Raw genomic sequence first — 21,709 nt, forward strand, 5'->3', positions numbered from 1 at the left:
AACACTACTTCAACGGGGACAATTGTAAACAAAAGTGAAAGCAAGCATTGAAAAGATCTTTACTGAATGCTTCATCTTTGAACAAGGTAAAACATTTGCGCAAAAGCATAATTTGCATCCAAAGAATGGAATTTTGTGCACTAGAACGCAATCATTAAAAACAACCACATATAAATGTTGCAACAGCAATGTAATTACTTTCACTCAAAAGAAAAATGCTCCTCAAAAAATAATATCTCTCCTCAGCGACCTAAAGTTAGACAGTCTCCACTGGAAAGAAAATATCCCAATTATCTTCTTTAAAAGCATCGTTGTCCATATAATCCTTCTTGGCCGAAGAATTCGCAGATTAATTTTGCTTCAACAATTACATCACAACACTTCCTAGCAAGCCTTCATTGATGCATTTCCCTTTTTCAGAGAAAAAAAGGTATTTTTACACCAACAAAATTGTTCATTAGCAAGTGCATGCACTTAACTGTTAACCAAAAAATATCCCACGTTTGAAGGATAACTTCAATTAATTCAACATTCAGGAAAGAGAACAACTGCATTAAAGAATTGGGATTTTCTTCCCTCAAGGAAAAATTCTTCATCATCAGAGAAAATTTTTCTTGATTGATACTATATATTTGCATACAAATTATGAACTTAAAAAATATAACATTTGAGAAAATGAAAAAATATGTTTATGAAATTCAATAAAATGAAAGCATTCAGATCAATTTGAAAAAAATAAGCAATGTGCAGTGATATATAAAACAATAGTAACCATGAACTATTATTCTTTTGAAGCACTGTTATTGTTCTTTTTTCCATTGCTCTTTAATTACGATTTAAATCGATATTAAATCACAATAGATTACAATGGGTTTAAAAATTATTTTGCTTTTTTTCAAAAAAATACCTTTGAATTTTGATGATGAATCTTTTATTATTATTTTCGAGGTGTCTGTGAAAAGAGAAACAGAAAATACAGAAAAAAATGAATAATGAATCTCAAAAAATATTTTGAAGAATTAAAATTCATTCAAAAAAATGAGGAAAAAAATTGGATAATGTCACAAAAAGCTCATCTTCACAAGCTCATCAAAATATAAGTTGTGCTGATTTTATATTGTGTGCTAAGGCTTGAACATGTGCTCACTGCATGAAAAGTGCTCAGAAATGAGTCACCTCCACATAGTGGGCCAAGCATAATGCTCCATGTGAAAGTATCTTAGCTTAGATCTTCGCTGCTTGCCAAGAGAGACTATCCATCTTTACAAGGATATCACTTTGGTTAAAGCAGCATACACATGATCGACTTTCAAAAATCAACTTTTGTATTGAAACATACTTTTATTAATACTTTTTCAATATGAATGGATCCAAGGCTGATCCCTCGATCATTTGTGCTTTCTTTTATAATTATTGGAACGCAACACACAAAAACTTTAAGATCAAAAACAACTATTGTTTTGGAATCAAGACTTTCTCATCTTAACATTTCAATTTATTGATCTAACCATTTTTTGGAATTTGATTGTTCCCAAAAACGAAAAAATAAATTGGCAAATCCAAATAATATCTACAAAGTTAATGCTTTTTAAAGGGATATAATTCTTTTAATATCAGTTATGAAATGAAATCATATTGTGAAATGAGAAAAATTATTTCCGTAAATATTGAAAAAATTGGAACAAATATTTTCATTTTGTTCATTTGCGCCATTTTTTCTTTTTCTGTTTTATTTGCTTTTCGCTTGAAAGAGCTCCATCTGCAGAGTGGAGACCAACCGAAGAAGAAAGCTGGCGACTCCGAAGAAGGGCGAGAAGAGAAGCAGGATTTGCTGTTGGGAAGCGAAGAGACACCTCTGAGGAATAAGTGAATTATTAGGAAGAAACAACACATAAGAATAAAAACATAATCATTGAAATAATAATTTGTGAAGAAATACAAATATTTAAAATTAAATAAAATAAAATAAAAAAAATAAAATTATTAAGATGTTATTATTAATATTCAAAAATAGATATAAACAATAACAGATTTCATCATCATTATCATCGTCATCATCAACATTAAACACACCTCGTGGAAGTATTGGCCTGCTGTTGAGTGTGTCCAGCTTCTCCTGCAAGCTCCTTCTTTTCTTGTTGATTTGCGCATTCTGTCTGCTTTCTTCAATAAGCCTGTCATCCTCCCTCAGCATCTCATCAAAGCTCAGCTTCTTCTTCTTGTTCTTCTTCTTCTTGTTGCCTTCCTCGTTCTTCTTTCTGTTCTCTTTGATTTCCCTCTTCATCTTCAAGAACTTCAGCGCCCTTTCTTTCTCATCATCACTGATGTCTGCCTCTTCCACATCTCCTTCGCTGAATGAAATGTCATCTGTGTTCGAGTAATCTTCTGAGTCATCCTTCAACAGATCATCATCTTCTATTATGTTGGAATCCACATCATCATCATCATCATCATCATCATCGACCCCTCTCTTCCTCTTGTTCTTCTTGTTCTTCTTGTCTTTCTTCATCTTCTTTATCTTCTTCTTCCTCATCGAGCCATCTTCTTCATCTTCTTCATCGTCTCCTTCACTTCCTTCCTCTTCTGCCTTCTCCAGTATCTTCTCCTGCTGCTTCCATTTCTCCTCTCTCTTCTTCTTCCTCTCTCTCTCGTCTTCTCTCGCCATCAGCCTCGCCACTTCTGCCCTCTGCCTGATCACATTCATCACAGAGGCATCGATCAGAAACTGCTTCATCACTTTCTCTTTCGGTGCGGAGTCAGAAGAAAAAGAAGAACGAGAATTGGGTGTTTGCTTCTGCTCTATTGCTGCTCTGATTTTGTTGAAGCGCTTTTCTTCAGAAGGAGACACCAAACAAAGAGAAAGACCTTCACTGCCTGCTCTTCCTGTTCTGCCTGACCGATGAATATAGAGCTGATGAGGAGTCATTGAAGGGGGAAAAACAGAGAGAAAGTCAAAAAATAAATGAATAAGTTCAAGAAATCAAATAAAGATTGACAGAAAAGCAATAAAAATTAAATAAAATATATTTAAATAATGAAAAATGAATGAAAAGCGCAAAATTAATTTCATAGAAAAAAAGCAATACCTCGACAGAATGAGGAGTGTGGTAGTGCACAACATGCTGAATGCCTTCCACATCAATTCCTCTTGACACAACATCAGACACAACCAGCACAATCCCTTTCCCATCATTCGTCTTCTTCACTCCTCCTTCCTCTTTTTCTTCCTCTTCCTCTTCCTCTTCCTCTTCTCCCTCTCTCTTCCCTCCCTTCCCTCTCTTCCCTCTCTTTCCCCTCCCCTTCACTTCGATCCCTTTGAACCTGTCCATGTTCTTCAGCCTCTGCCTCTGCTGCATCTTCGCATGCATCGCATACGCCTCTATCCCCAGCAACCGCAAGTAATCCACAAGAAACTTGATTTCCCCCACAAAGTTCACAAACACAATCGTCTTCGTGTTTCGCCCGAAGCGCAGCAAGAAATACGCCAGCATCACATCTTTCTCCTTCTCTGCGCAGAAGTAGAAGCGGTGCACAAGCTTGGCTGGGAGCGAAGAAGCAGACAAAGTGACTGGAGAAGAAAGCTTTTCAGAGGCAGATGCTGCTCCTTTGCCTGCTGATTTCTTGGTGTTCTGTGTTTGCTGGATGGCTGATGCATCAGATGTGAGGTTGACAATAAGTGGCACATTCATAAATGGGAAGAAGGAGAAGAAAACAGGATCAATAGACGCCATCTTCTTCTTGTTCTTCAGCAGCTCTGGAATGCCGTCAGGGAAGAACGACAAAGACCACTCGATAAACTCGTCTTCTTCTGTCCATATTTCCTCTTCCTCATCCTCCTCATCTTCTTCTTCTTCTGAATCGTCTTCATCTTCGTCTTCTCCCTCTCCACTCTTTTTGCCTTCTCTCCTTCTTCTCTCGAACTCTTCCACTTCCTCATCGTCCAGCTCAATCTCTCCATCGGCTGCTTTGAAGTCGTCTTTCTCACGTCTTCCTCTCCTCCCTTTGTTCCCCCGCTGCTTCAATTTCATTCCCCACAAGCTCTGCCCTTCTCCATCCTCATCTCCTTCCCTCGCTTTCCTCTGCTTCCTTCTGTTCTGCCCTCTGATCTTCCACCACGGCTTGTCCTTGTTCTTCCCTATCATCGCCTTCATCTTCGCCAGCCGCTCTTTCTCTCTCCGTATTTCTGCCACGCTTCCTTCCAGCTTCGTCCGCTGCCGAAGGATCGGAGGCAGCGAAAGTGTTGCTGAAAACAGAAGCGTCTGAATCAAAACAGGAGCTGGTGGAAGAGCAGGAATGCTGGTTGCTTCGTTATCTTTGGCTGCTTTGCCCTTTTTCTCTTCTTTCTCTTTCTTCTGCTTGGCAATTTCTTCCTTTCTCTTCATCGCTCTCTCTTTCCTCTTCCACTCTCCCAGCTGTCTTCTTCTGCTCCGCATTTCCGTCTTCACTCGCCTGATGATTGCGATCAGCTCGTCATAATGTGCCTTCTCAGCCATCCGGTCTGCCTCGTCCACCACAAAGAACTCCAGCCCTTTCAGATCAGTCAGATGCTCATATGGATTGCGCCCGCGGATGTCATTCAGCGAAGCACCGCCCATTTTGACTGACGGAAAAGATGAAGAGGACGCCAGACGCTTGAGCAGCTTCTGCTTTTCGGATTTGCTGATGGAAGAGTTAGATCTTTTTCCTTTCGTTCGTTTGCTGTCGCTGCCATCATCCTCTTCTTCTTCCTCTTCCTCTTCCTCTTCCTCTTCCTCATCCTCATCCTCATCCTCATCCTCATCCTCATCCTCATCCTCATCCTCATCCTCATCCTCTTCGCCTTCATCGTTGTCATCTTCATCATCATCTTCTTCTTCTTCCTCGTCCTCTTCTTCGATTTCGTCTTCCTCATCTTCCTCTTCCTCCTCTTCCTCTTCTTCCTCTTCTTCTTCTTCCTCCTCCTCCTCTTCTTCTTCTTCTTCTTCTTCCTCGCTCTTATCACTCATTTCATCTTTCATTTCGTCAATTTCTTCGATTGTATCAAGCCCGTCAACAGAGCCAAGCTTTCCTCCCATCTCCAATTCTCCTTCAGCCAACTTCATCAGATCACAAACACGCCCAGGTGTTCCCACAACAATAGGGGGACGTTTCATCAAAAGTCTTTCTTGCTTTTTCTGGGACACGCCTCCAACAAGTGCAATGGCTGCTCCTCCGTTCTTATAGCTGCAAATACAATCTTCAGGAGCAAATTCAAGTATTTTGTTGATATGATCACGAACTTGATAAGCAAGTTCTCGGGTTGGAGTCAATATTAAAGCAACCATTCTTGAATTTTTCTCTTCTGAAATTTTGTTTTCTCCAGAAATTGAAATATCATCTTCATTATCAAGATCAATTAACCGCTTCTTCTTTCCTTGTGTCACAAGGTGTCTGTTACTTTCATGAGATTTGTGAATCTTTATGTTAAATAATCTCTGTGCAATTGGTATACCAAATGCAAGTGTTTTCCCAGATCCCTAAAGAATAAAAATAAATGAATAAAATTATCAGAAGTACTAAATTTTAGCTGCACACTGTTTCAGCTGCACCTATAACACTTGCATGTGATCTTCCAATAACTTCTGGAATTACTCGTTGTTGGATCTGTGTTGGATATTCAAATTTTAAAGCTGATATAGCTTGATTTATTGATTCATGAAGTCGAAGCCTCAACCATTCATCTGAAAGTTCGTTGGTTTTATTCTTCTTTGAACTAATGGCCATGAGCGAAAATAAGCAACAAAAAAAATGTTACTTGTTGGCAAAGAACAAAATTATTGTTTGTGTAAATAAATAGTGGGTAATTTTATCAGATTCCATCAATAATTGTTTATCTTTTTTTTTTTTTTCTGTTAAGCATATGCATGTGAATGATGAATAAGATGAAAAAAAAAACAATAATTGCATAACCACATTTAGATTATTAGAAATATTTGGTAAGCTGTATCATCGTCAAATTCTGTAGTTTTTTCAGCAAATATAAAATTGTGCAATTTAAAAGCTGTTTATAAGCATAATGTCTTTGCATCTTGAAAAGGATGAGGATATTTCTCCTATTGAAGAAGATTTATTTATTCCTATCTATAATTGTCCAAGTTCGTCTAAACAGCAAATTAATTGCCTAAGTGATTCGCTATTAAAAAATATGACAGAAGTTAATCAAAACTCGGAGTATTCTACTCCTGATACTGTTATATATCATCAAGAAACACCAAATATTTCAAATGAATCATTTTTTCAGTTTAAAGAATATCCTCCAAAATCTCTTGTTTGCTTCCCATGCTTTATTGATGAACTTGTAAGCAAATCAATAATTACAAAAACTGCAATATTTTCTTCAAAAATTGCAGAAACTTATCTTTATCTTCATTCAACTTGTGTAACAAGACCAGATTTATTTCCTACAAATTGCACTACGTGTAAAAAATATCCCTTTCCTCGCGTTAGCTTGTGTTATCCTTATTCGTGTGATATTCTTCTTGGAAATTCTACAATGAGTAAAGAATGCTTTTGGATGGAAATACAAGCTATTCTAACAGCTTTGTGTGTAAATTTAAGGATATGTGAATCAGAGCTAATTCAAGGAATCGCTTTATTTCGGAGAGTTTGTAATTCTCATTATCTTTGTTCGAAGAAATTTGTTGACAGGTTATGGATCGAAACAGTTTTGATAATCTGCATTATACTTGGATATAAAGGAAATTCGGACAAAGTAATTTCAAATGGAATTATTCTTTCAATGTTTTCTATGAAGCGTGATGAACTTATTGCAATAGAAAGAATTGTTTTGGAATATTTATGTTGGAATGTTATTGTTTCTCGGGAAGAGTATTTGGAATTGCAGCAAAGGTTGGAAATTGAACAACAAAACATTGCAGACTTTCGAGGGAGCCTAAACAAAAATGCGAACTCTCCAAAAAAGGCAAGGAGAGCTAGACGACCTAGAGATATTAGCTATGGTGAAAAAAGCCCTTGCTATCAACTGAATACATCTTCCTGTCCAATTTCAGCTATTTCATCTATTGCTTTGTCACTGCCTCTTTCTACGAATGTCTAGCTAACTCTTCATCTAAAAACATCGTCTTCATCATATTCCACCATTCATTCACATGTTTTTATGTAATCTTAGTCTACAAATTCCGTCTCATATCAAAAAATTACAATCAGAAGCAAAACTCCTTTAAATATGTTGTTTTCCGTATTTTGTTGTTTGAAAGGATACGGATTGAGTAAAATTAGAATTCAAGATGAGCTATACTCACATATGATATTCACTGTTGCCGTTATTCAAAAAAACTAGCTATAAATGCGATTCTGCAGTTGGTTATGCGATTGCAAAGCATATAAGCATTTGAATAAAACAACAGGAATTTGCTTAAATTCCAAAAGAAAGTTCGTTTTGTTCAATTTGAGAAAGTATTCGCAAATTTGTTTGAGTTTGTTTGCATTTATGATATTATTGAGATTGGCTTTATATTTTTCAGAAAGAATATGGCTTCATTTGCATTATGACGCTTTTTAAGCGATTTTCTAATATCTTTTGTATTAAATTTTTTGAGTTATTTTCTCTCCTTAATGCTTTCTTTCCACCTTTTTCCTGCTTTTTCATTAAAAATTCATTCTTTCCACTGTTTTTTGACTTCTCATGATCTTTAATTCACATTTCTTGAATAATTAAAGTCTTTCAATTATTCTTTGTCTTTTGTTTTATTTCCTCAACATTTATTTGTTAATGTTTGAAATTTTTCTTCATATTTTATCCAAATTTATAAATTCCGATTTTTGAGCATTTCATTTACACTTAAAACGAATGCATTGTTTCGATTTTAACTTTTTTAACCAATTTTAAAAAATGCAATTATCTGTAACACGACCTCAGTGTTTCAAATTAAGATAAAAACTTCAATTGTAAAAAATTATAAAGAAAAAAAAAAACAATAATATCAAAAAATTACATAATCAGAATTCACTCCAAAAAAGACAATCTTTCTAGCACAATTTGACTTTCTGGCAGACGGTCTGAGGAGGTAATCTTTGTTCAATATAGCTAATAGCTTTTTGGAGAAGGGTGTCAACCAATGCATAGCATGTTTCTTTAATTATTGGAGTTTTGGGGCACTTCTTCCTCATAAAGTCCTTTAATCCATTGACTCCGTGACCTTTAACATAATCTTCGGCCTCATCAACAAGTTCTTGGCCTAGAAAAAATAACATCCAAATTATAATGTTGTTAAGATACTTTAAAACAAAAAATTAACATTTTATGCATACAAAGTTGGCATTTTACCGATGCTCCATCAAGTTCATCCTCGATTTCATCATCTTCCTCGTATTCATATTCATCGTCATAATACATGCTGTCATATTCGTAATCGTCGTATCCATAGTAATCATATTCGTCATCAAATCCCGCAAAGTTCTGGGCTTTCAAAGCTGCAATAACAGATAACAATACAAAGAACATTGTTGTTTTTATCTTTGGAAAAACTATTGATCTAAGCGTAAAGGGAATATTCAGAATTCTTGTTTTTATTTTGTTATGGAAGAGTCAAAAAATTAATTATTTTTCAAAACAATTGTGTTTTATCGAATGGGTTGTACTGAAGCAAAGTATTCGATTTCAAAAGTTAATACTGATCATTACACCTCGCTTCGAGAAGTTCAACTTGCAATCAGAAAAGCAGGATTGGAGAGTTCAAATTTAATTTTTGGAATTGATTACACAGGGTCAAATCAAGTTACAGTTTGGATATATATTTTTTTGTCATATAGCATTTCCATATATTTTAGGGAGAAAAATCATTTGGAGGAAGAAGTCTTCATGACTTAACAGTCAAAAATCCATATATGGAAGTTATTGAAATACTTGGAGAGACTTTGGAAGATTTCGATGGTATGAAAATTCAATTGTTATACGGCAATAATTTTTCTTGTTGTGCATCCGAAAGATGATCATATTATACCTGCTTATGCATTTGGCGATGAAGAATGTCGGTAATGTAAATTTATTCATATTTTCATAGCCTCAATTTTTTCAATCATAGGGATCAAAAGGTTAAGCCATTTTTTCCAAACAGGCATTGCAGAGGATTTCGAGAAGTTCTTGAGAGATATAGAGAAATAACTCCACTTATGGATTTAGCAGGTCCAACTGATTTTGCACCTTTAATAAGAGAAACCATTCGAATTGTGAAAGAAGAAAGATCAGTGTGCTGTTGTTTTGTTGACTGAAGAATAATTTTAATTCTTTCTATTTGCGTGTTACGTAATGAGAATCAGTATCATATTCTTGTGATTGTTACAGATGGGCAAGTAAATGAAGAAAAATCTACAATAAACGCAATTGTGGAAGCAACAAATTATCCAATTTCTATAATTTGCGTTGGCGTTGGGGATGGACCTTGGTGTGTTGCTATGGTATTATTCATGCTATTTTTATTTCTTGTCAAAAATGTATTTTTGTAATGATTATAAATAATATTAACTTTCACGTATTCAAAACAGGGACATGATGCACACATTTGACGATAGAATTCCCAAGCGGAAATTTGATAATGTGTGTTATATTTTTGTTTATTTAAAAAAATAGTTTTTTCTATTTTTTTTTTAACATTTTGATATGATTCAGTTTCAATTTGTGGAATTTAACAAAGTAAAGTCTCAGCATCCGACAAATTTGTATCCTTCTTTTGCTTTGGAAGCTTTAATGGAAATACCTGAACAGTTTTGTAAAAATCAACTTTTTTATATTTTTAAATATGTTTATGTTTTTCATTTTTCTGTTTTCTTCAAATGTGGAAAATGTTTGGAAATGCGATTGCCCATTTTCTTTTGTAAGATACAAAGCTATAAGACAACTTGGAATGCTAAATTAACTGTAATGAATAATGTGTGCTTGCTATTCTTTTTTATCTGAATTCAGATTTTTAATAAAAATTTTTGACCGTTCACCAGAAAATTAGCTTCAAAGGCACTTCACTTCAAAAGGTTTCATAGCTCGTTAAGATTAAAATAGTTAATCATTTTTGTTGCTATTTGTTGTTACTTAAAAGTTCTTGTTTTAATAAACATTTCATTATTTAAAATCTTTTTTGGATTATTCTTCTGTTTTGGATTTTTGGTTTTAATTTTTGTTTTTTGTGATTTTCAAGTTTTTGTTTTGCCTTCTATTTCAATTGCATGGTTTATATGCAATATGGATCAAATGATGTAGTTTGATGGATATTTTCAAATTGAATATATTTTTGATGAAGTAATTAACTGTTCCAATTTTTTATCAATTACTTTTTGAACTCTGTCTCGTTATTTAATTTTAAGTGCTAAATAGTTTCGAATTTGCATCAAAAGTGAAGAATTCTTTTTGGATTGTTTTTATTTTGATTCACTCGAAATTGTTCATTTTCCTTTTTCTGAGTGTAAGTTTGTCGAACAGAAATCATGAAGTAGAAAATTCATTTTGCATATTAGATTTGTGGAGCTTTCATAAATTTTTGCACAGGTTATTTTGAAGTGCGAAAACTGAACTAATTTAATAAGAGATAAATCGGAAATTTTTTGAAATGGGTAGTTTGAATTTTTTTCATAAGTGAATGGCAGAAGAATCGTACGTTCATTATAGTCAACAATGTATAGATAAGTGTTTTTTAATGATAGATTGCATGAATTTTGTGTTGTTTGTTCGTATATAAATGTTATTTCTCAGCTTATTGGGATAATCGTTATTCTCAAGGAACGAATCAAACTGATTGGTATTTCGCATATAATCAAGCAATAAAGGAATTATTAGATACTTTCGATACAAAGGACATAAAAATATTACATGTTGGATGTGGAAATTCACGTATGAATTATTCAAGAATTAGAATTTATTTTGTTATTTAAATACAACTTATTTTAATAAAAGTTTTCAGTGAATATTTAGCAAAAGCAGGATATCTTAATGTCACAAATATAGATTATTCTCCTGTTGTTATCGAACAAATGAAAAAGAAATATAGCGATTCATTACCAAATGCAAAGTGTATGTAACTTCCAAATTTTGCTTTTTGCATTTCTGATTTTTTTACAAGGGCTTGTGATGGATGGGTTGTCATTGAAATTTCCTGATGCTTCATTTCATGTTGTTTGTGAAAAAGGAACATTGGATGCTGTTCTTTGTGGTGAAGATTTTGAAGTTAATGCAAGAAAGTTTAACAGAGAAATGAGTCGCGTATTAAAGCATGGAGGGTATAATTTAATTTTCTATTTTTATTTGAAACTTCAATGATTGAATTATTCTTAGTCAATTTATATCGATGACTTTTGAAAGACCGCACAGAAGGTTACCTTTTCTTGATGATTATTCATATGGGTGGAAAGTTCTATACATGAAAGTAAAAGGTGAATTAGCACCAGTTGATGAAGGTGAAGAAAGTTCCATTTATCAAAATGAAAAATCACTGGTTGAAACGGAAAGAGTGAAGGAGAATGACAAGAATGAAGAAAAAGCACAAGAAACCAAAGATGTCTCAGATATGAAGATTGTGGAAAAACAAGAGATAAGTGATAAATTGAAAGATGAAGAAGAAGAAGATAATGATGATGATTGCTATATTTATGTTATGTTGAAACAATAATTTTATCCATTTTTTATTAAGTTAAAATAAATTATATGAAACTGTATTTTTTAAATATCTTCGCATCAATTAATGAAGTGAAATGTTATTTTTGAGTTGTACGATTTAAAAGGGTCGAAATATTTAAAATGGTTCGTTCAAATGGATAGTTCTAAAAAAATCATTCATCGATGCTAAATTGGTAAAACCGTAATTTTCCAATGTTGAAAAATGTAGCAGTTCTTGAATTTTTACCAAAAGAATTATTTCTATAAATGGATTTATTGCAACCAAAAAAGATATGGTAAAAGTCACTTCATAAAATCAATTTCGAAATTTTGTTATTCAAAAAATAATCATATATTTCAAATGATAAATAAAATTCCATAAACAAAATTTGTGAGAACTTGTGGGAAAAAATATGGGTGATTATTTTTGAAATCTCATATTTTCTGTCAAAATTTTCGGTAAGAATTTTTATTATGAATTTTTATTAATGAACCCTGAAAAGTGACAGAGCTTTTTGTGATGCCTCTTCTATTTTTTTCAAGTTAACATTATGCTTTTGAAACGATAAATAAGCATTTAAAACTTGAATGAAAATTATTTTGCAAATGACAATGAATTTTCATTCAAACAAACACACCGAAAAAAGTTATGATTTCAATAATAATTACCCATATGTAACTTCAAGCTTTTTCATCGAAAAATTATGCACTATTTATGACTTTTAATGATCAAAAAATATGAATGAAATGGGTTCATTTTTTTAAATACGTGTGATATCATCAAACATTATGTAACGCAATTAATTTTCCCTGTTTTCGAAACAAGAATCCTCTTTATTTTCGAAACTGAGAAAGTTTCGAAAAATTGTCGGAAAAACAAAGTTAATATTTTTTGCTCAAAAAAAAAGCTTGAATGTCCGCATTATCCCCAACATTATTAAACACAAAATGTCAAAGAAACGGAAAATTAAACATTTGAGACTTTTCAAAAAGAATTACCCATATAAAAATATTGCATTTTAAAAAATTTCCCAAAAGAATAAATTCAAAGAGAATAGATTGTCAAAAAACCTCCTGAAAGACAAAATACCTATTTGTGATATGTTTTTTTTTTTAAAAAGGAGCAAAGGGAAAAAATTCTTATATTGTGATTTTTACATTTTTCCATAGATTTTTTGCACTGTCAATTGAATATTCACCATGTTTTATGAAAAGACAGAATGAACAAGAAGGAAAAGAAAATATTTGTTCCAAAATGAATTCTCATTAAAAAATCCCAAAAAATGATAAGTTATGTGAAGCTAATATCAATAAGAAATTTTAACAAATGCGAATTTGCAAAAAGAATGACGTTCTTGCCGTAATATTTAACATAGTTCCTTTTTCAAATTTTCAGATGAAAAAAAAAAGATATTTTCGTCAAAAAAATTTTCCAACTCATCGAAATTCTTCATGATGGAAACAATAATATTATTAAGCACAAGTTTTCATTCTGAGCATATTTTGTGAGTTGGAATGAAAACTTGAGGAAAAAATACATTTTTCCTTCACATCTGAAAATTTTTCTAAATGAACATTAAAAAAAATACTTAGACACATTCCTAATGGAAAAAAATGTTGAAAAATCGAAATATTTTACTATTCACATCATGAAAAAAAGACCAAAACATTTTATTAAAAATGAATTCGAAATAATCATTAAAATATGGAATTTTTGAATATTTCATCATTTCTTTGAACTCAAAAGTAAGTTCTATTTTCAAATCTTTTTATTTCATATATTTAATACACTCTTTCCACTTTTTGATCCATCATTTGTCAACAGATGAACCCTTAAAACAGGTTTGCTAACATCCAAAACAATAGATTCTTTTTTTATTTTTTCTTTCAAGTAAATATTCATCCAATATAAAAAAAAAGATGATTCTGATGATGGCTTTCTTTGTTTTTTATTGTATTTGCAGAAATAAGATAACATGGTTTTGCAAGGAAGATGAATCACTTGAAGAACACAGCTTGAAAATAATTTCCCAAAAATACTTCAACTTCAAGCCTTCTCTAAAACAGGAAACTACAGAAAATAAAGAAACATTAGTTCCATTTGATAATAAAGGTTGTTGGAGGAAAATATGTATTCAACAAATAAATCCTCTTTCAAGTTGTGAATCAGCTATAGCAGGTAAATGGAAGATGAAGAATGCAACAATTTCTCTTATTGGAATATTTTTTGAACATTCATCTTTTCATAATCTTTTCACAATTGATAGAAGCTCTTTTGTGACCATTTTCTCAAGCGTTTTGATGAGATCAGCGAATTCTCCAGTTTCTTTTGACAATCATGAATCGACACTCAGTTTTAATAATTTTTCACTCAGAGAAAAATCCAAGTCTGAATTCGTTCAATACATCTGCTTTGTGAAAGGGAAGTTTTCTGCTATCAAGATTGATAATTGCGCGTTTTGTGATTTGAGATTCAGAGGAAGTGGGATGGTTTGTGCAGTTGATGCTCATTCTTGCAACATCAAAAATTCGATCATGTGCAACATCACACGAGAAGGTAAACTCGCACGAAAATTTTACTCCCATTCTGTTGAAAGAAAGATAAAGGAAAGCTCCATTGAAAACTGCCAGTTGATTTCAACAGAAAAAGCTTTTTTTGGCACGGTTATTTTTGGTCTGAAAGGCGCTGCTCGTTTTCATTGCAAAAATACATCTGTAATCGGTAACAGGTATCACAATGATGGATATACAAGCCAAAGCAGGATGAACACATCAGACTCAATATCTTTAAGCAATTCAGAATGGATTGATTGCAACTCAACATCTCATGGAGGAGCCATTTCAATTACAGGCAACAGCGCGTCAATGCTCAATCTTTCAAATTGCTTCTTTCAAAGTGATATTGCAGAGCATGGAAGGGGAGGAGCTATCTATGCCGGTACTATTTCTAATATCTTCATTACAGATTCAACTTTTCAACTCTGTAAAGCACCAGACGGAAATTATGATGAAGCCGGAGGGGCTGTTTGCTTAACATATCCTCAGACCACATATGTTTTTTCGAACGATTCAATTGAAAGTTGCTTCACTGGGAATGATGGAGGAGGAATGTCAATCGATCGAAAGACAACAATAACAGGAAATGATATAATCAAAGATTGTTCAATAGTTAATTGCTCGACTTCAAATGATAATTCCCCATATGGTGGAGGATTTCATATTTGGAGAATGTCAGTTTTGCCATTAATTACAAATTGTTTATTTGTTAAGAATTTTGCAAGAGATGGAGGAGGAGGGATTTGCCTATATGTTTACACTCAGCAAACTGAATGCATTTTGTTCTTTTGCTTTTTCCACGAAAATGTTGCTTCTAGGGGATGTGATGTTCTTCTTAATGAACAAAAAAGTAATTCAATTGATTTGAGTTGTTGTTCAACCAGAGCAAATGATATTCGAGTCTGTAATAGTACTATGGAAACAATAGACAAAAGCGAATGGCTTCGAAATGATTATGGAAGTGTGAGATTTGTTTCTTCGACTGAAACAAAAACATGTGCCAAAGACACGTTTGCATGTGGAATCAACGAAAGTCATCCGTGCAGAACCATCAGTCATTGTATGACTCAACTTATTCCAGAATTTGTAAAGGATATTGAGGTACTGACAGGAATGATTACAGAGACGAAAAGTGTGGATTGCGGTGTAAATACTTTCACAATATACGGTCAATGTGATTTTACTGCAACAATCCAAACAGAATTTGAAGAATCAGATTTATCTCTGTTTTCAGTCTCAAAGGGAAAGTTGACTGTAAGAGATCTTGCCCTTGTGCATGACTCGGCTCATCCGAATAACCGTGGGTCAAGGCTGTTTGAGATAAGTGGAGCAGGAGGAATGAGGGTCAGCAGACTGAACATATCTTTTGGGAGCGGACGATCAACAGAAACAGCGTTCACCACTGAGCTTATAAATGTTCAGAGTGGGATGTTGCAGATGGAAAATGTGAACTGGGCAAAGACTATCTCCACTGTTTCGTTGTTTTCACTTTCTTCGACAAATGAGATTTCATTGACACTATCAGAATGTACCTTTGATGGGATTGAAAGAGCAACCAACGGAGCAGCAGTGATCTCATTTTCCAACGATAAGATTAACATTAAGCTGAATTCATGTTCATTTTCTGGTTGTGGGAGCACAGGCTCAGAGAATGGAGGATCAATGATGTTATGTGCAGGGAATGAAAATGAAGTGAAAGTGAAAGGCGGATCGTTTGATGAGTGCTATTGCTCAGCATCCAATGGTCTTGGGGGAGGAATCCTTCTCCAGCTATTGAATGCAAACCCCAATTTCCTGATCTCCTCTTCCTTTGGGACAAATACAGCCAAATGGGGAAGAGATATTTTTGTTATTTCACCCAATCTGGAAGAAACAGCAAAATCAGAAAACATCACATGTGTGACAGATTCATTGGATTCTTTTGACAAGGTGAGAGGATATAACAATGGAAATACGACTGTGGCCATCCCTTTGTGCATCTATCTCCTTCCCACACCGGAAGAAATATATGTGAGTAATACTGAGGCGTCCAATCACTCACATTGTGGAATTGTCCAATTCCCATGTTTGACAATGAAGCATTCAGTCACTCGTCAAATAGGACCAAAGAAAGTCATCGTAAATGGAATGATTTTGATGAGCGATGAATTGGCCTTTGCTGATCAGAAGCACAGCATCCGAGGAAGCGATGAAATCAGTGGCTGGACAGTCTCTGATGCAAGTTCAACATCCAATTCAGCGATGATTTCAGCAAGTACTGAAACAGAATTATCAAAACTCATCTTCTCTCTCCCATCTTCCCTTCCTCTTCACTCCACTTTTATTTTGTCTTCATTATCAGTGGTCATTTCTCAATGTTCGCTTTCTCTTCAAAATCCATTGTCAGAATTGACATTTCTATTCCTATCAGTTGAATCAGGAATCCTGATAATCGACAAATTTTCTGCTTCATCTATCACTGTGAATGAAAATCCATTGATCTCATTGTCTGGAAGTGATTCAAAGGAGGAGTTAGCGAGCACTCAGTGGCTGAAAATGACGAAAAGCAATTTCACAAAAATAGAAAGAGAAGATGGAAGTGGAGGCTGTGTGAGCATAGACAACAGCAATGATGAAAATTCAAATGGTGAAATAAATATTGAAGAGTGCACTTTTGATGATTGTTGTGTGCTTGCTGATGAAAGCGGAGGAGGGGCTATCAATTCCCAGTTGAAGGGAATCATTCAAATGAATATTATTTCATGCACATTCACAGGATGCACAGCTCCAGCGGGAGAAGAGAAGAATGGGGTTGGGGGAGGGCTGGCGCTGAAGTTAATCGATGGCGATTCTTCGTTTGTGATCTCGTCCCCTGTTTTTGATGCAGACAAGCCAAATGTTGCGAAATATGGAAATGATCTTTTTGTTGAGTCATTCAACTTGACAAAGAGCATCACAAACACCTCACTTCCATTTGTATCTGAGCATTTAAATGACATTTCATTGAATTCAATGAGAGGATTTGATGGAAGTGATAGGGCAAATGCCATTCCACTGATCTATTTCTGGCGAAGATTTGGCTCAGAGATAGTTGTTGGGGGTGATGGAAAAGATGTGTGCATTTGTGGACTTTCAGATTATCCTTGCCTGTCAATCGATCATTCATTAACGAGATTGCCTGAAGGAAACGAAAGGAATATCAAGATCAATGGAAAAGGAATTCTTCAAAAGAGTATCAATCTCGGTGGGGTGATGATAAAATCGGAAGATAACGACGTGTGCTCACTGGAGTGTGTTTCATCGCTTGAAGGAGAAATAGGCGCAGCAATGAAGATTCAGGGAATCACGCATTTCGAGCTGGTAAACTTTGTAATGCCATCATACTTCACAAGAGGAGTCAATGTTTTGTTGTATATTGACTCAAGCGAGGGATTGTTAACTGTGAAAGACTGCTCATTCACAAAAAATGAAGAAAATGGTGTGGAAGAGATTATGAATCATGGGCTAATCAAAGCAGATGGAGGTTCAGTGGTGTTGGAATTGGTGACAATGCAATCACTCGGCTTTTCACATGATGTTATTTCTGTGTTATCAACAACGATTTTGAACATTTATAATCTAACGATGAAAAATATTGAGCTGGAAGGGGCAAGCTGGTTGAACGTTGCAAAGAACCCAATTAGAGAGAATAGAGAAAAAAAAGAAGATGAACAAGATATTATTATTGAGTGGAGTATATTCGAAGAAGTTGCCCAGAATACAACAGATGATATTCCCATCATTCGAAACAACGATGACAAGCCTTTGAAAATGGGAATTCGAAACACAACGATGAAGAGATGCGGAGGAACGAAGTGTGGAAAAGGAGGAGGGATGTTTTGTATGTTGAATGAGGGAGGAAGCTTTGACTGCTCTTTTTGCACGATTTCTGAGTGCTTCTGCTCCACCACGGGAAGAGGTGGCTGGCTGTTTCTGGAATGCGCCTCGACAGCTGAGCAGCCTCTGAATTTTGTTCTGTCGAACATCACATTCAGAGACAACTCTGCATTCAGAGGGAGAGATGTGTATGTGAAATGCCATTCGATTGAAACACAAATTGTTGATGAGCAATTCTTGTTGGATTTCAGATTGCCATTTGTGAAAGAGCTGGCGATGTGGGGCTGCACAACAGATTCGTTTGTGGGGGAAGAAGATCTTTTATTAAGGGTTGTGAAATACCAGAGCGAGACAATATTTGTGTCTTCTGTTGCAGAGAATCATTCAGACAGCAAGCAATGTGGTGAGTTCAGCATGCCATGCAACTCATTGAATGATGGTGTTCTGCACGTCATTCCATCGTTATTCTCACAGCTGTTGATCTTAGAGGAAACAGGCATCGTTGAGAAATGTGATGTTCATGATGTGATTATTCGTTCACTGCAATCTCCTTCATCCGCTTTGGTGTATCTAAATTCAACAATAATCAATGAGGGAAGTCTTATCACAACCACAGAGAAAGTTCGAATTGAGAGTGTGAAATTCAACATTGGCCAGTTGTTTTCGTATTTGGGCAGTTCAATCATTCATGAAGCAAATGGCCAATTATCTCTTTTGTTTGTTTATTTTTCTTTTGTTGGGGAGTCAAATTACATTGAAACTGTTGTTCTCAATTCAACCTTGTTTAGCGTCGAAAATGGAATTCTTCAAATTGATAACTGCTCAATAATTATGCTTTCATTCAAGAAGCCTTCATTTTTGCTAAGTGGAGATGAGATTTCTCTGACAAACTTGAAACTCGAAAATATTGAAGCAATGGCAAATGTGTTTGTTATTACAAACTGCAAAGAAGTTGTATTCAATGGAGTATCTGCAGATGGAGTGAAATTGTTTAAAGGCTGCGTCCTTTCAATTAACGATTCAACTTCAGGAACATTCTCTCTTGTTGATTCATCATTCAACAACTGTTCGAGGAACTCAGAAGGAGCTTCTGTTTTTTCTGCTTCTTCAACTTCTGCTCAAATAATGCTTTCTAATTGCACTTGTTCAAACTGTTATTCCGTGTCTGACAAAGGACGCATCATGGAATTTGACAACATGACTGACGTTTCCATGCACATGTGTGAGCTTGAAGGAATTCTTACAAAAGAAAGCGAAAGAGAAAGAAATAAAGATTTTAAAGAAATATGTGAATGGAGTGGATCGCTTGTCCATTCTAATAATTCTTCATTGATGATGAAAGATGTGACAATATTGAATTCTTCAATAGGTGGATTATCCATTTTTTCTGGCAAAATGACGATCGAGAAAGGAGAGTTTTTGAACAACAATCCTTTCATTGAAAAATACCCTTCGCTTCGCCGAAACGTCATTTGCTCAGATTCTGCTTCACTGACCATTTCCAGCTTGAAAGGGGGAGATGGGCAAGAGAAGAATACTTCTCTTTGGATTTTGAATGATGAATGCATCCTTGGGGCAATAGCGGGAGAAAGATCATCTCCTTTCTTTATTCCAAAGCTCGAAGAGGCATCTCTCATCGAAAATGGAAACAATATTTCAATAAAATTCAAGGGATCTCTTCTTTTTCCTTGTGATTTATCATTTAGACTGGTGTATAAAATAGGGGATGTGGAGTTGGTTGAGATATATCAGTTTGAGATTGATGATTTTGTGTCTGAAGATGAAGTGATTGGAACAATCCCTTCAGAAAATATAACTATAATTGCAGATGAAACAGAGGTGTCAGTGACGATTCTGTTTGGAAAACAATCGGCAGAGACTTTTCCGCAGATTCTGATGAACAAAACAGATCCAAAGACTGGAAATGAAAAAGTGGTTGAAAGTGGAAAAGAAGGAAAATCATATTTGTTGTTGATTGTGATTATTATGGCAGTTATTCTTTTGATTGTTTTGATTGTATCAATAATATTCATTGTCAGATGGAGAAAACAGAAGAGAAGAACAGAAGAATTAGAAGAGATTGTGAATGACAACATCAGAAAGGATCCGAAGCTGATTGAGATGGTAACGATGGAGATGTTACCTGAAGAAAAATGGAGGAGAGCAGAGAGAGAAGCCGAAAAGAAGAACGATGAGAGGATTAAGAAGAGAGTTTATGAGAAAAGCTTTGGACATTCAGAGTCATCAGAACATTTGCTGAGTGAATGTGGATCAACTGAATACATCCTTGGAAGAGATTCAGACAAAATCCCTGATTGGGTATTGGAGAAAGATGAGGAAGAAGAGATAAGGAAGAGAACACCATCGCCATCAATATCTTCGACATGTTCAACTGATTCAGATTCAACTTTTGTTCGCATGGAAGATGCTTGTCCTACCACCTCGTCGATGTCGAATCTGGTGGATGCGATGGCATGCTCATCACCTTATGAGAAGCTGATTGTGGATTTGAGGGATTCATTGTTCATGCTCCTGCATGGAAAGAATGAGAAGAAGGAGATGGCAATAGGCACTCTCCAGGAGAGAGAAATGACAGCTGCCCAAATCCTGTTCTGGGTGGCTAATCTTGCACTCCACTCATTTGATGATATGGAAAATCCTCTTTCTTCACTTGCCAGCCTCAGTCCTCACATTGTGTTGTTCTCGGAGCATATGGTGATCTGCATTGCGATGCACTCAGATTTCCTTTCATCTGACGATTCCGATTCATCTTCCTTGTCTTCAATGACCATTGTTTCTTCTTCCTCGAATGCCTCTGTTCTGAGCGAGAGGTTCACAGACTCGCCTCCGCCCTCGTCAGCGTTTGAGGATGAAGATGATTACAAAAAGGAATGTCTGCGATGGATGGCACCAGAGCTGCTGATCAACAAGAAGATGGGAGCAACAAAGGAATCGGTTGTGTTCTCGATCGGGATGATGCTTTGGGAGTGTGTGACACTCCAGATCCCATTTGGAGAGTATGAGGCAGAGATTGCTGCACAGAAGATTGTGAATGGGGAGAGGACGAGGCTGGAACTGGCAGAGGAATCGGGACTGTTTGTAGTGATGCAGAGCTGTCTTTCGGCAAAGGCTGAGGGGCGTCCCACGCTGATAGAGCTGAAACGAACATTTTTTGGACAGTTTCCTGCTGAGGCGAAGGTGATGACGATGACAGATGCGATATGCTGTGAGGAATCAGAGGAAAAGGGCAAACAAACAAGGGACAGTAGATCTGCTTCTACGAGCACGAGTGATAAAACAAAATTACGATAACACAAAATAGGAGAGATAAAGACGATTTATAAAGTCGAGGAGAAAAATTATTCTTTTTTGCTACAAATTTAGTTGTTCTTAACTTATTTATTCTTCTGCGTTCGTTTTTGATAAAATATTCAATTACCAGAACTTTTTTGTCTCCTCCGCTAATTGTGCGATTTAACTTTAATTGTTGTTGATACTATTTGCAAAGTTCGAATCTTTGGCACATTCAATTGTAACACCATTTTTTCTGGAGAAGGATCAAAACAGAATTTTGTGGAGCTTTGCTTCTGCGCATCTGCAATCAATTGTTTAATAATTTCATTCATTCTTTCAATTTTACATCTTTCATATGATTTCACTGAAGCATGTTTTCCGTTC

At 35.1% G+C, this 21,709-nt stretch overlaps 5 protein-coding genes across 5 annotated transcripts; 3 read left to right on the forward strand and 2 right to left on the reverse strand.

The window, feature by feature from the left end:
* Positions 1 to 1,585: 1,585 nt before the first annotated feature.
* On the reverse strand, positions 1,586 to 6,139 carry MONOS_659 (putative DEAD-box ATP-dependent RNA helicase). Its single transcript, XM_067876829.1, has 4 exons — positions 5,554 to 6,139; positions 3,087 to 5,495; positions 2,074 to 2,911; positions 1,586 to 1,855 (listed from the first exon to the last, which is right to left on the reverse strand). The coding sequence occupies exons 1-4, from the start codon at positions 5,740 to 5,742 to the stop codon at positions 1,701 to 1,703; spliced, it is 3,591 nt and encodes a 1,196-aa protein (XP_067734491.1). The 5' UTR covers positions 5,743 to 6,139; the 3' UTR covers positions 1,586 to 1,700.
* Positions 6,140 to 7,812: 1,673 nt separating this feature from the next.
* MONOS_658 (uncharacterized protein) lies at positions 7,813 to 8,557 on the reverse strand. Its single transcript, XM_067876821.1, has 2 exons — positions 8,290 to 8,557; positions 7,813 to 8,216 (listed from the first exon to the last, which is right to left on the reverse strand). Exons 1-2 carry the CDS (start codon positions 8,480 to 8,482, stop codon positions 8,008 to 8,010), a joined length of 402 nt encoding a protein of 133 aa, XP_067734492.1. The 5' UTR covers positions 8,483 to 8,557; the 3' UTR covers positions 7,813 to 8,007.
* A 51-nt stretch (positions 8,558 to 8,608) lies between these two features.
* On the forward strand, positions 8,609 to 9,893 carry MONOS_657 (putative Retinol dehydrogenase 12; the record flags this gene model as incomplete). The annotated part of the gene is made up of 8 exons (XM_067876810.1): positions 8,609 to 8,761; positions 8,809 to 8,911; positions 8,967 to 9,012; positions 9,063 to 9,225; positions 9,298 to 9,422; positions 9,523 to 9,574; positions 9,647 to 9,741; positions 9,857 to 9,893. The coding sequence occupies 8 exons, from the start codon at positions 8,609 to 8,611 to the stop codon at positions 9,891 to 9,893; spliced, it is 774 nt and encodes a 257-aa protein (XP_067734493.1).
* Positions 9,894 to 10,607: 714 nt separating this feature from the next.
* MONOS_656 (putative Endothelin-converting enzyme 2 E (Ece2E)) lies at positions 10,608 to 12,008 on the forward strand (the record flags this gene model as incomplete). Its single annotated transcript, XM_067876799.1, has 5 exons — positions 10,608 to 10,644; positions 10,721 to 10,858; positions 10,922 to 11,038; positions 11,088 to 11,244; positions 11,300 to 12,008. The coding sequence occupies 5 exons, from the start codon at positions 10,608 to 10,610 to the stop codon at positions 11,631 to 11,633; spliced, it is 783 nt and encodes a 260-aa protein (XP_067734494.1). The 3' UTR covers positions 11,634 to 12,008.
* A 1,539-nt stretch (positions 12,009 to 13,547) lies between these two features.
* MONOS_655 (putative Protein tyrosine and serine/threonine kinase) lies at positions 13,548 to 21,343 on the forward strand (the record flags this gene model as incomplete). Its single annotated transcript, XM_067876788.1, has 1 exon — positions 13,548 to 21,343. Exon 1 carries the CDS (start codon positions 13,550 to 13,552, stop codon positions 21,341 to 21,343), a length of 7,794 nt encoding a protein of 2,597 aa, XP_067734495.1. The 5' UTR covers positions 13,548 to 13,549.
* Positions 21,344 to 21,709: the final 366 nt, after the last annotated feature.

This window comes from Monocercomonoides exilis (assembly GCF_001643675.1).
Source record: "Monocercomonoides exilis strain PA203 chromosome Unknown scaffold5-2102611, whole genome shotgun sequence".
NCBI lineage: Eukaryota > Preaxostyla > Oxymonadida > Polymastigidae > Monocercomonoides > Monocercomonoides exilis.